Below are 11,551 nucleotides of genomic sequence, written 5' to 3' on the forward strand. Positions count from 1 at the left end.
TGTCGGAGACCCGGCCTCTGTTTGAGACCCGGCCTCTGTTTGAGACCCGGCCTCTGTTTGAGACCCGGCCTCTGTTAGAGACCCGGCCTCTGTCGGAGACCCGGCCTCTGTTTGAGACCCGGCCTCTGTTTGAGACCCGGCCTCTGTTTGAGACCCGGCCGCTAATGGAATACAGGCCAGTATTAGAGAATTTACGGTATGTTCCTTTTGCACTACGTTCCTTTGTATTATTTTATTGCATGGATTTTGGGGGTGGGCGCTTAAAAGCTCTTGCTTCGGCCCACTCCTTTTGAGTAGAGTGTTAACTGCTCAAATAAACAAATAAACTAAACTAAACACGCTGACAAAGTGACAAAAAATTAGGCGTTACACTGGCCTAGAGGCTGTAAACGAAGGTGAAACATGAGGATTCCTGTTTTGTTGACACATCATCCTTAAGTAAAGCATGAGCGCAGCAGCAGAACAAGTGTAAAAGTGCTTTTGTTTGTGTTCTCCTACCTCCGCTCTTGGCCTCCCTGACCTCAGACTCCTTCTTTCCGCCCCAGCTCCATAACCAGTCGAACCAGCCCTGAGACTCCTCCTCCTCCATCTTCAGCCCGGGACGGTAGATCTTCCGGCCCGCCTTACTCGCCTGGGCAGGGAACACACAAACAAACACGATAAAACACACTTGGCTTCACCCCCGCGTGAACTGAGCGCATCGTCTCCAGCTCGGCTTTACTCAAATCTTAAAGCTTCTTGGAAAAAGCGGCAAAACTGCGACAGAGACAAGGCGTAAATGAGAATGAAAACTCAGCTGAAAACATCTGACTCGTTCATAATTTGATATGTTTGGTGGCTAATGCTAACGGCTATAGGGAAAACACACTGAGGAGGCTAATGGAATCTGAAAAGTATACCGGAGTAGCTTCTTTGCTAACTGTCCACATGTGTAAGGATCGAATGACGCTTCTCCTTTTTATTTCTATGATGTAAGCGGCGAAAGGGTCAATCAACAAGTCGTGAGGCCGTGTGTTTCCCTCCAGAGGATGGACACTACATTTTGTCCTACGGTGTAAGAACGTTCTGTAAGAATTAGCGACTGGGGATCGATTCTGTGCTGTGAGAAAACACTATTTGGAGCAAAACCAAGACAACCCCAGGGCTCGGTTGAAGCCCCGCCCGGCCGTATGAACCTGCTGCTCTGTCCTGCAGTCGCCGGAGCAGCTTCAGACGCTCCTTTCTAGATATTTTTGGTCTGATCAATATCCCTGTCCAAGGCAGACGGCGTCCCATTTAAGAAAAGGGCAATGAGACGGCACAACAGGAAGACAGTGAAGCCCTTTGTGATGTGCGCTGTTCTCGTGTGCAGAAAACACAATGTGGCACAGGAAAAAGAACCTTCAAGACAGGGTTAGGGATTCTTTTGTTCTAATAACTGATTGTTGTTGATTTATTAGCAACCAACAAACTCAGACATGTCACTTCGAATTTATTATTGCAGTGCTACTTGTTTTTTCATCCATTTTTTATCACATTTTAGTCATTTTTTTTGTTAAATCTTTGTCATTTTTTGTCAATTTTTTATCACATTTTGGTCTTTTTTTTGTCACATTTTTATCATTTGTTCGTCCATTTTCTGTCAATTTCTTGTGACATTTTTGTCACTTTTTAGGTCACATTTCCATCATTGTTTTCGTCTCAGTTTTGTTGCTATTTTCACAGCTTTTTTCCAGAAGCTTTTGGACTGGGGTAAAGCCAAACTGGAGAAAATGTGCTCGGTTCAGGTGGGAGTTAAGGGGTTAAGCTTCTAATCCTTCAGGAAAAATCTCTCTCTTAACCCCCGCCTTAACCGAGTGCATTTTTCCAGTTCAGCTTTACCCAAAATCCATAAGTTTACCGATACACTGCATTTTTTGAAAGCTAAGACCAACAAAACTCATCTAAATGGAGCTTTTTTCTTGCGCAGTCAATTTTTTGCCAGATTTTCATCGCTTTTTGTCACTTTTTTGTTGCTCTTTTTTTGGCATTCTCTCAAAAAACAGTGCTCCATAGTTGTAGAGGTACAATATATCATATAAATGCCTATACTTTACTTTGGGATGGCTAACGTAGCAGGAAACAGATCCTTTAAGATTTGGGTAAAGCCAAACTGGAGAAAATGTGCTCGGTAAGGTAGTTCAGGCAGTAAAAGCCAAGTTCTTCCCTAAGGCTTGTGGGTAAATTTGTGAAGTGAACCTCACCTCCACCTCGGCCTGTTGTCTGGCTATCGTGATGTTAAAAATATCCAGCGTCTTCTCCGGCTCCTGGAACAAAACATTGATCAGTGTTTGCAGCTTTTCATATACTCATAATATACTGTAATGTATAATGTTTGATAAACGAACGACATGCTCTCTGAGGGACTCACCTGAAGCATCCTGAGCAGCTCCTTGCTGGGCTTCTTGCTGGTGATCTTGGTTTTGTAGAGTTCTCTGTAGGTCTTGACCATCTGCCGGTGTTTGCGGATGTGAGACCAGGACCACATGTGGAGGCGGGGCTTCACGTCCACCTCCAGGACGCTCGTAATCACGTACTTCCACCTGCCACGCCACAGGTTATTATTGTTCATCCGACAGCCAAACGTGAGACTAACTATCTCAGACATAAGAGTCTCAAAGCGGCATCTGGGCCCAAAACTATGGATTTAACCTCTTAACCCCCGCCTTAACCGAATGTTCTTTAGTTCAGCTTTACCCAAATCTACAAGATTACAGCCTATAGGCCAGTGTAACCCCTCATTTGAAAGCCAAGACCTACAAAATCCGTTCAAAGTTGTTCCTTGCATTGTTTCCGTGTTATAGTCACTTTTTTGACATTTCTTTTTTGCAATTTTTTTGTAAATTTTTTGTCATTTTTCATCATATTTTTAACCACATTTTTTTGTCACGTTGTTGTAATTTTTTCATAATTTTTTGTCACATTTTTGTAATTTTTTCATAATTTTTTTTGTAATTTTTCGTCATATTTTTGTCATTTTTTATAAAATTTTTCTCACTTTTTTGTCTTTTTTTTTTTTCATTTTTTGGTTCCTTTTTTTTGTCACATTTTTTGTAACATTTTTGTCATTTTTTCGTCTTTTTTGGGTCATTTTTCATCATATTTTTGACCACATTTTTTGTAATTTTTTGTCACATTTTTGTCTTTTTTTGTTATTTTTTGTCACATTTTTGTCAATTTTTTTGTTATTTTTTGTCATATTTTGGTCACTTTTTTGTCATTTTTTCATCATATTTAATCAGACCATCTCACGTTTTCATCCTCGTTTTCGTCTCTTTTTTTGTCACTTTTCGCGCTTTTTTCAAGAAGCTTTTAGATTTGGGTAAAGCCAAACTGGAGAAAAAATGGTCGGTTCGGGCGAGGCTTAAGGGGTTCATTCATGAGACAATTAAACAGTTACATGAACTGAGCACATTTTCTCCAGTTTGGTTTTACCCAAATCTAAAAGCAAAACAAAAGTGGCAAAAGAGTGACAAAAACATGGTGGAAAACCAACAAGTGACAAAAACACGGAGGAAAAATCAACAAAAAAATCAACAAGAAAGCCACAAAAGAGCGATAAAATTGGGCATTGAGTTGCCTGGGGTATAAATAAAGTTGCCTTGCCTAAGAGGTCAAAAGCCCTGACGACGTACCATACTCTGGCATTGCGGTGGACCTGGACCTCCGGCCTGTACTTCCTGTAGCGCAGATTCCTGAACATCATGTCGACTGAGCCCAGCAGCTCCAGGATACTGATGTACTGTCACAGCAGACGAGCACAGAAATTACCAAACCGCACGTTTCTCCTGGGCCTGCAGAAGATGGACACGCCTTACCTGCGGTCTGTTCAGCTCGATGGCCACCTCCCGGAGATTCATCATGAGGTCCACTTTGGGGGAGGAGAAATCCACGTCTGACCTGGGGTTCATTTTGAGCTTCGCGTCCGCCGAGATTGGACGGAAAACTGCGGAATAGAAAACGATGAAAGTCACTTCTGTCCACGAAACACAGCGCTATCCTGAAACTTACTGAAATCATGGCCAACGGAAGAATTCATGCTGCTCTTCAGACATTGCTGTAAAGAAACATTAACAGTTAGCAAGTTCAGTGGAAAGACTGTACAGAAGATTAATTTGTGTTTTTATTAGTGTTTTTTATACACTGATTTTATGTAACTGAATTTTTTGCATCTGTATTTCACCAACCAAATTGAAAAAACAAAAAATCAGCGTAATTTTTTGTCGCTACTAAAAAAAAGAATTCAGTATAAAAAAAAATCAGTATTTTTTTTGTTAGCCTAGCGGCGTCCATTGGTTTACATGGGACAGTTAGCATTGGACATTAAGCCGTGTTTTTTCAAAAAATTCTTAACAAAATTGAGATAGATAGATAGATAGATAGATAGATAGATAGATAGATAGATAGATAGATAGATAGATAGATAGATAGATAGATAGATAGATAGATAGATAGATAGATAGATAGATAGATAGATAGATAGATAGATAGATAGATAGATAGTTTCGTAGGACTTTACCAAGGCCTCTTCTGATGGTTTATTGGAGAAAAGGACAGAGTGGATATTGCAGTAGGCAAAGAGGTTATCAAGTTTGACCAGCTGCGGACACAAAACAAAGCACTTAGCTTCAATTCTACATTCTCACATTAAATATATCCATTTTTTAGACCGAAGTTCATGTTCCAAGTCTGTCTAAGAACCTATTAACTCAGTGGTTCAGCTTAAACGTAACAGAAAGTCAGGGTTTACCTTGAAAAACAACTTTGCCTTCTCGTCCAGCAGAGTCGGCCGCCAGTTTTCATCTGCAGTCTGTTTGGAAAAAGGAATTACCGGATTTGTTCAAAGAGGATCATTGATTATAGAATGTTTGTAACACAGTCTGACATGTTCACCTGTAGACTGAGGTTTTCTAATGACACTCCCAAGGACATAGGGCTGTTCGGATTTGTGATCTGATAAAAACAAAATCAACCAACGTGTTTAATAATGCACGGGGGTCAAATGCATTTTAATTTTTGATCTACGGACTACATTGAGTGCAAGAGGAAATACTTTGTGGTTGTACTTACATTATCTTCATACCGAATGTGAATGTTCGATATCTTCACCTGCAGGTTTTTAATAACCTGAGAAAGAAGCTTCTCCACAAAGGAGTCTTCTTTCTCCAGCCCGGGGTTCTCTGTCGGCAAGAACATTTCATTGTGATTTAATGCTGGCTTCTGTTTATGACTTTTCAGGCTACAGATACCAGAAATACTATCACTGTGCGAAAAGATAAACGATTACTACTGCTGGGATAGTACAGTACTTCTACAACACAATACTACTGCAGTAGAGCTGTATTAGAGCAGTGGAACTGAGGTAGTGTAATACATGACCTTAACAGATCAAAACAGAAAGTCCGATCAAATGTCACAGCGTCTCTGCGTGTGCACGTATTGATTCTATTTTCAATGTTGCTCAGTAACCTCTGAGTCAGTGTCTGTCTGCCATTCAGAGCAAGTATTTTAGTGATACAAGAAGTCACATAGCAATGTTTTAGCTCATATTGTTCAGAACTTAAGTGCACACTTCTGTTTAAAGGGTATGAGGGCTTTTTGCAAATATTACCTGCTGAATCTAATTATTGGTTCTACTTATAACAATAAAAATGTGGATATATTCACAGAAAAAAAAAAAAAACATTTGCATAGTCATCAAAGTTGTATAGAGCCTGGAACTAAACTAGATGGTATCCTCTGACTACATATCACACATTACACGCAATTATATTACATATTATATTATAAGATTTTGCTAAAAAGCTTTCTGGGCCATTTTTGTGATGTTTATAGTTTAATTTCCTTATTGGACACTAGGGCTGTGCAATTAATCGAAATTCGATTACGATTTCGATTACTACACTAAACGATTACAAAATTAGCATAATCGCAAAAAACAATTATAATTTTTTTTTTTTCTTTCAATTTTTTTTTTTTTTTTGCAAAGCAGACTTGCTTTTCAGGCCACTGGGATTATTTCCCCTTCTCATTTCAGGTGCCATGGCTCATGCTTTTGCCTGACATAAAAACAAACTGCGCTGTGTGATGATGTCATCAGGCTGCGCTGCTCAGTTTACTTGTGCAGGTGTGAGGGCTGGCCAGCAGATTCAGATTCAGATTCATTTATTGGCCATTTGCAGTTTGAAAAACCACATTGGAAAAAAATGTGCAAAGAGCTCAAAGTGTGATAAGTAAAACACGCAAAACGACACAATATAAAAAACAGAACAAACAAACAATGCCACATTAAAAGCCTAAGGGCAAAATATTGTACAATAAAAGTCCACACAGATAAATGTAATAGAAGTGCCTATTTAAAGTGCCTTGTTTAAAGTGATCACAGCTTGAGGAAAGAAACTGTTAATATGTCGATCAGCAGAACATATGATGGAGCAGGGGGCAGGTGTGAAGCAGAGACCTGTCTTTAATCAAGGCGCACTTGAAATCATTTGTACTTTTATGACTGTTCAGAAAACAGAAAACATCAGAATGTTTTTTTGATTAATAAATAAATAAAATAAAGATATAATAAAAAAGAAATAATCGTTTGAATAATCGTGATTTCAATGATGACTAAAATAATCATGATTATTACTTTTTCAATAATCGAGCAGCCCTATTGGACACTGACAGGAAGTGACACAGATGAAGGCAAACTATTTTAAACTGTTGCTGTGACAACCATGTTTAGTCAATGGGAAATGAGTCAAACTGCTGTAACACATGGTGCGTTCATGTGGACGGGGGAGCTCGTCATCCCGAGATGTGACGTCATTGTCCCTCATTAATGAACTTTAGACCAGTTTCACAAACATAAATCGACTCTCTCTTGCCACCTATCCCGATAAAATCCAAACTAAATCAATTGGCTACTACAGACATTTGCACAAGTGATAAACCAATCAGTTCCATTTCCATCTGATCTTTTCTCTTAGATAGCGGAAGACAGAGGCTGAACCCTTGCCCTTTGCGTTTAACAGTGCGACACCACGAAGCGCAGCGGTGTGAAATCAGATCACACACAGGAAGTCACAGAGCGCCGACCGCGTGGCCCCGACTCAGCGCTACAATCACCAGCTCTACCCCACAAACCCGTGTCTGCCTCTATCTGCCCATGCTCACAACACGACGCGGGAGTGCTTCGGCTGCTGTGAAGCAACGGGAGCACTCAGCGCAGGGGAAATGTAATTTGCCATGAAACGTAACCATAACTGGCCTCTAACCTTGCTCAGCAGCTTTGAGCTTGGCCCCCTCGATCCTCAGGAGGTCTCTCTGGCGACCTTCTGTGAACTGCCTTTCCTCCTTCTCCGGGTCATATTTTATGCCTGAGGAAAACGCACAGAAAGTGGAAATATACAAACATGTACAAACATCTGCAGGCGTTTCAGACAATGTGAAACGTCTGATCACTTACTGGCTGTGGGGACGATGAGGAGGAAGAATCCATCCAGTGTGGCCTCCACTGGTTGAGTGAATGGATTCTTCCACGGAGTCTTCAGCTGCAAACGCCCTATGGAAAAACAAATACAAATTATGACATGATAATATTTACTGTATTTATGTACAACTTCTTACCTATGTGGCCAGCTTTTACCAGAAATGGGAAACCGAGCTGACTCTGCAAAAGAACGACAAATGGAGTTACCACCAATTCATCTACAATAAATAACAGATCAGGATTGTTGAATCACACATAACCATAACATTTAGAATAAAATGTCTAATACGTTTACCCACCACGGCATTTTCTCTGATTTTTAGGTCAGTAAAGATGAAATCACCTGCGAACAGAATTTGAAGAAGAAGAAACTATTTATAAAGCACCTTTCACAGATAAAATCACAACGTTTTTCACAGAGACACAAACACAAGTATAACAGAAACATTAATACAGAAACAATCACAGACTTGTCAACTAAAAGCTGGTCTGAACAGCCATGTCTTCAGCTGCTTTTTAAAAGAAGAAGAAGAAGATCTTTATTTATATAGCGCCTTTCACAGACATGGTCACAAAGCGCTTTACATGAGACAATTGTACATTCACTCCATACTCGGTGGTGGAAAGCTACGTTTGTAGCTTCAGTTTCCCCTGGGGGAGACTGTCAGAAGCGTCAACAGAGTCGGCCACACGTAGCGTTTTAGCTCTGGAGCAATTATCAAAGTCTTTGGCTCCGTCCGAAACGAGCAGATTGGAATGAGGTCTAAGGTCAAACCGGATGTGCGTCAGCGTCCGCCATGATAAGAAGCGTCCGAATTGGTCTGTCAGTTAGGAAGGAATTAGGAAAAGGAGCCTCAATGCTAACTAGCATAGCCACTTATGCATAGGGACCTCTGGTGCTAACTGACCTGTGATTAGGAGCTATGTGCCATCCCATAAGCCACTGCGCCAAACCCCCCACCCTCCAGTGGTTCATGCACAACCACTGTTGATTGACAGGAGCACATTAAATGATAAAAATAATATCCTGCACAAGCCAAACTTTATAAAAGTGACAAAATCCATGTTGTCGTCTCCACAGCTCAGTCACATGTCAGTGTTAAAGAGCCGCCAGGAAACGGACTAAATGAAGACAGTTTGTGCTTTTGCTTTCATTTAGTAGAAACTTGAGCCACATGGATCATTTGCTGCTGTAGATTTATGAAACACCTGTGAAGATAAAATAATACTAAAGGGAAATATAAAGGATCATTGGATTTTTCTGGGGGTGTTTTCTCCTTAAATGTGTTTGTTTTGACACTATGATGTTGTTGTTGGACACTATACAGCAGGGGGCGACATGCGCTTTTGTTTGGCCTGCTCCACCAATAACTTTAAAGACGAAGAACAGACAAAGTGAACATATGGAGACTGTAACTGCACATAAAGAAACGCTGCTTTAAGTTCGGACACGTCGGTGGTCAGTGCTGTCAAAAGGCACGAGGACAAGGGATTTTAGCAACGGACAAACTCGCAGTGACAGCTGAGGGAGCCAGTGGACTGTCAGTTAGCGACGGTTAATAGTAGAGTTAGCATCTTAGCTTAGCATGTGCTCCAAAACATAACATTAGGAGTTTGTGTGACGTTTACCTCCCCATATGCCGAGCTGGAGCTGGGACGGGTCTAGGTTGTCGACGTACTTTCTCAGGTACCGGTTGAGGACGTCGACCACCAGGCTCTCGAACACCATTTTGCCGTTTCTGTCATGAATACGTCTTGTTTACATTTGATTATACCATGGTGTGGGTGAATACTCAATTCTGATTGGCTAGTGGGTGCTAACAAGCGTGCATTATTTTCGTATAACCGCACACGTAGTCCGGTAGTTAAATCGCTGGGATATCACTCCGCGGTGGTGGGCATCGCTATAGCAACGCATGTCACAGCTGAATCAGATAAAGGCGTAATTAGTGACTGACAGGAACGTATGAGATGGATTTTGTTTAATTTCAACGTTTTTGGCCAAAACAAAACGTTTAATAAATGGGAAGTAGAGGAGACTAAGCAGCTAGATTAGCTACTGCTTTCCATTTCTATTAAAAATGGTTAAGGCACTATTTATAATTTTCAGGCGTACATAAAATGAACCTGCATTTAAGCATATTTGGCTGGATTAGTAAAGTCAAACATAAAAGTTTCAGTTGGTGGGGCCCAGGTGTGAGCGACTCCAACGCAGCTGTTTCCATAAACAGTTGAGCTGGTTGAGCTAGCTAGCTAGCTTCAGGTTAAACAGCGTAAAAGTGAAATAACTCCTGCCCACGAGTGCCGCACATCGGTGTTTACTTCCACGGAAAAGTGTTTCCGGGTTAGTCCTGTTGTGTTGTGATTCTGTGCTGATGTTGTGTCGTTGAGCCTGACTGAGATCCTCGTAATAGCTGCGGAGAATGACTCGCTCTGAGACCAGCCTTCAGTGACCGGCTAATAACCCACATAAAATAGTCCCGGTAGTCTGGCATATTTAGTGACTTTAGTAAATGAAACAAATATTTATTATAAATGTTACGTTTGTGGGACCATGGTATAAGCGGATTAAACAACTCGGAGCCGTGCACTAGACGGTTATAATGCACTTCGCGGAGTAACACCACTCCGCTGCGCGTCATGGTGTTCTTGACTCCGCGTCGTGCATTATAACCGTCTAATGCACGGCTCCTCGTTGTTTAATCCTTACTGAAGCTTCGTCTTGCTCCGAGCACCGCGGACTGTCTGACTGATTTTTTTTAATTATTTTTTATTTTTTTATTATTTTTATTTTAAAACAGCCAGAGGTGATACATGGCACGAGGCCTTTCAGCATAGCACATTGCTGTAGCACACCGAGCCAGACAAACTCACGGCAAACAATTCAACAAAAAAAGACAAGACAAAAATATAAGACGAACAAAACAAAACAAAAGATTAAGTAAATACAAACTGATAGCACAGACAATGACAAAAAGAAGAGAGAGGCATTAAATAGTTTTAAATATCTAGATAACAATGAGTAACTAAGGATGTTTCACATAGAGTGAGTGTACCTTGGGCACAAATAGAGGGGGTGAGCCTAACCTGAGTGCTTCTAGGGCAGAACTCCAACCCATACGACATATGAGCTGCTGCAAAGATTATGTAAAAAGTTCGTTATATATATTTAGTATTTTGATCGAGTTCTTATTCCAACCTTTGTTTAGAGATCTTATATACATTTCAATTTCATTTAGGAATATTTTAAGGAGGGGATAACTACAGTTTTCACTAAATTTTACTTTATGAATATGGAATTTACCTAACACAATAAATAGGTTAACCATAAATTTTATTTTCCAATTGGGGTGGTTATAATAAGTTATTATGTTTTGGTAATTCAATTTAATATTAAATGATGTTTTCTGTCCCACGTATGATGCAAGGTCTTTCCAAAATTTCTGACTGTACCTGCAATCAAAGAATAGATGTTTGAGGTTTTCTTCGTGTAATCTCTCGAAGTTTCACCCAGGCTGCAATGATGAACAGGTTTTGTGGCTTTATATAAATCTGGAATCACACATAACACATTACACAGCAGTCAAAGGGGCTCGGCATGATCGTATAGATACAGACGGCATCTCGTCATAGAAGGGGGCCTGGCTTCGCCGAGGGGGAAAATAGAATCTTTACAGAAACACAATTTTCCGCTCTTTTTTGCCATTTTCTGGTGGAATATGAACTTATTTATCACATAAATAAAGTCAAGTGTAAATCGGGCCCATATGGATATTTTCTCACAGCAGATTGTTCAGTAGAAGTGAAAAAACGGCAGTTGTAGCTAGCGCGAGCTAACCGTTAGCATTAGCCCGATGCTAACATGTAGCATCAAGTTAGCATTCTCCGTTATTTATGTATGTATGGACTGTTGAACCACTTTGCTCCTCCCCATGTCTTTGTATCATTATTTAGTAGAAACTATATTCATATTTCAGCATTTGTTACAGTAGTTTTTGAATAATAAGAGAATTGTTTTCCCCCTTAACTGTTTTTAAAAATTACCATATATGG

General features: G+C 40.4%; 1 protein-coding gene across 1 annotated transcript in view; it reads right to left on the reverse strand.

The window, feature by feature from the left end:
- Positions 1–4,950, reverse strand: part of LOC306977669 (intermembrane lipid transfer protein VPS13A-like) — a gene marked incomplete at both ends in the record, with an annotated part of 217,487 nt that extends 212,537 nt beyond the window's left edge. Inside the window, 9 exons of the mRNA XM_079576074.1 lie at positions 499–631; positions 2,223–2,285; positions 2,390–2,561; positions 3,654–3,760; positions 3,837–3,964; positions 4,030–4,075; positions 4,538–4,618; positions 4,769–4,828; positions 4,912–4,950. Coding sequence (XP_079432200.1) covers positions 499–631; positions 2,223–2,285; positions 2,390–2,561; positions 3,654–3,760; positions 3,837–3,964; positions 4,030–4,075; positions 4,538–4,618; positions 4,769–4,828; positions 4,912–4,950 — 829 coding nt within the window. The remainder of the gene's footprint in view (positions 1–498; positions 632–2,222; positions 2,286–2,389; positions 2,562–3,653; positions 3,761–3,836; positions 3,965–4,029; positions 4,076–4,537; positions 4,619–4,768; positions 4,829–4,911) is intronic.
- Between the last annotated feature and the right edge of the window lie 6,601 nt (positions 4,951–11,551).

The sequence above is a fragment of the Gobius niger genome (assembly GCF_951799975.1).
Source record: "Gobius niger genome assembly, chromosome: 1".
In the NCBI taxonomy this organism is placed as follows: domain Eukaryota; kingdom Metazoa; phylum Chordata; class Actinopteri; order Gobiiformes; family Gobiidae; genus Gobius; species Gobius niger.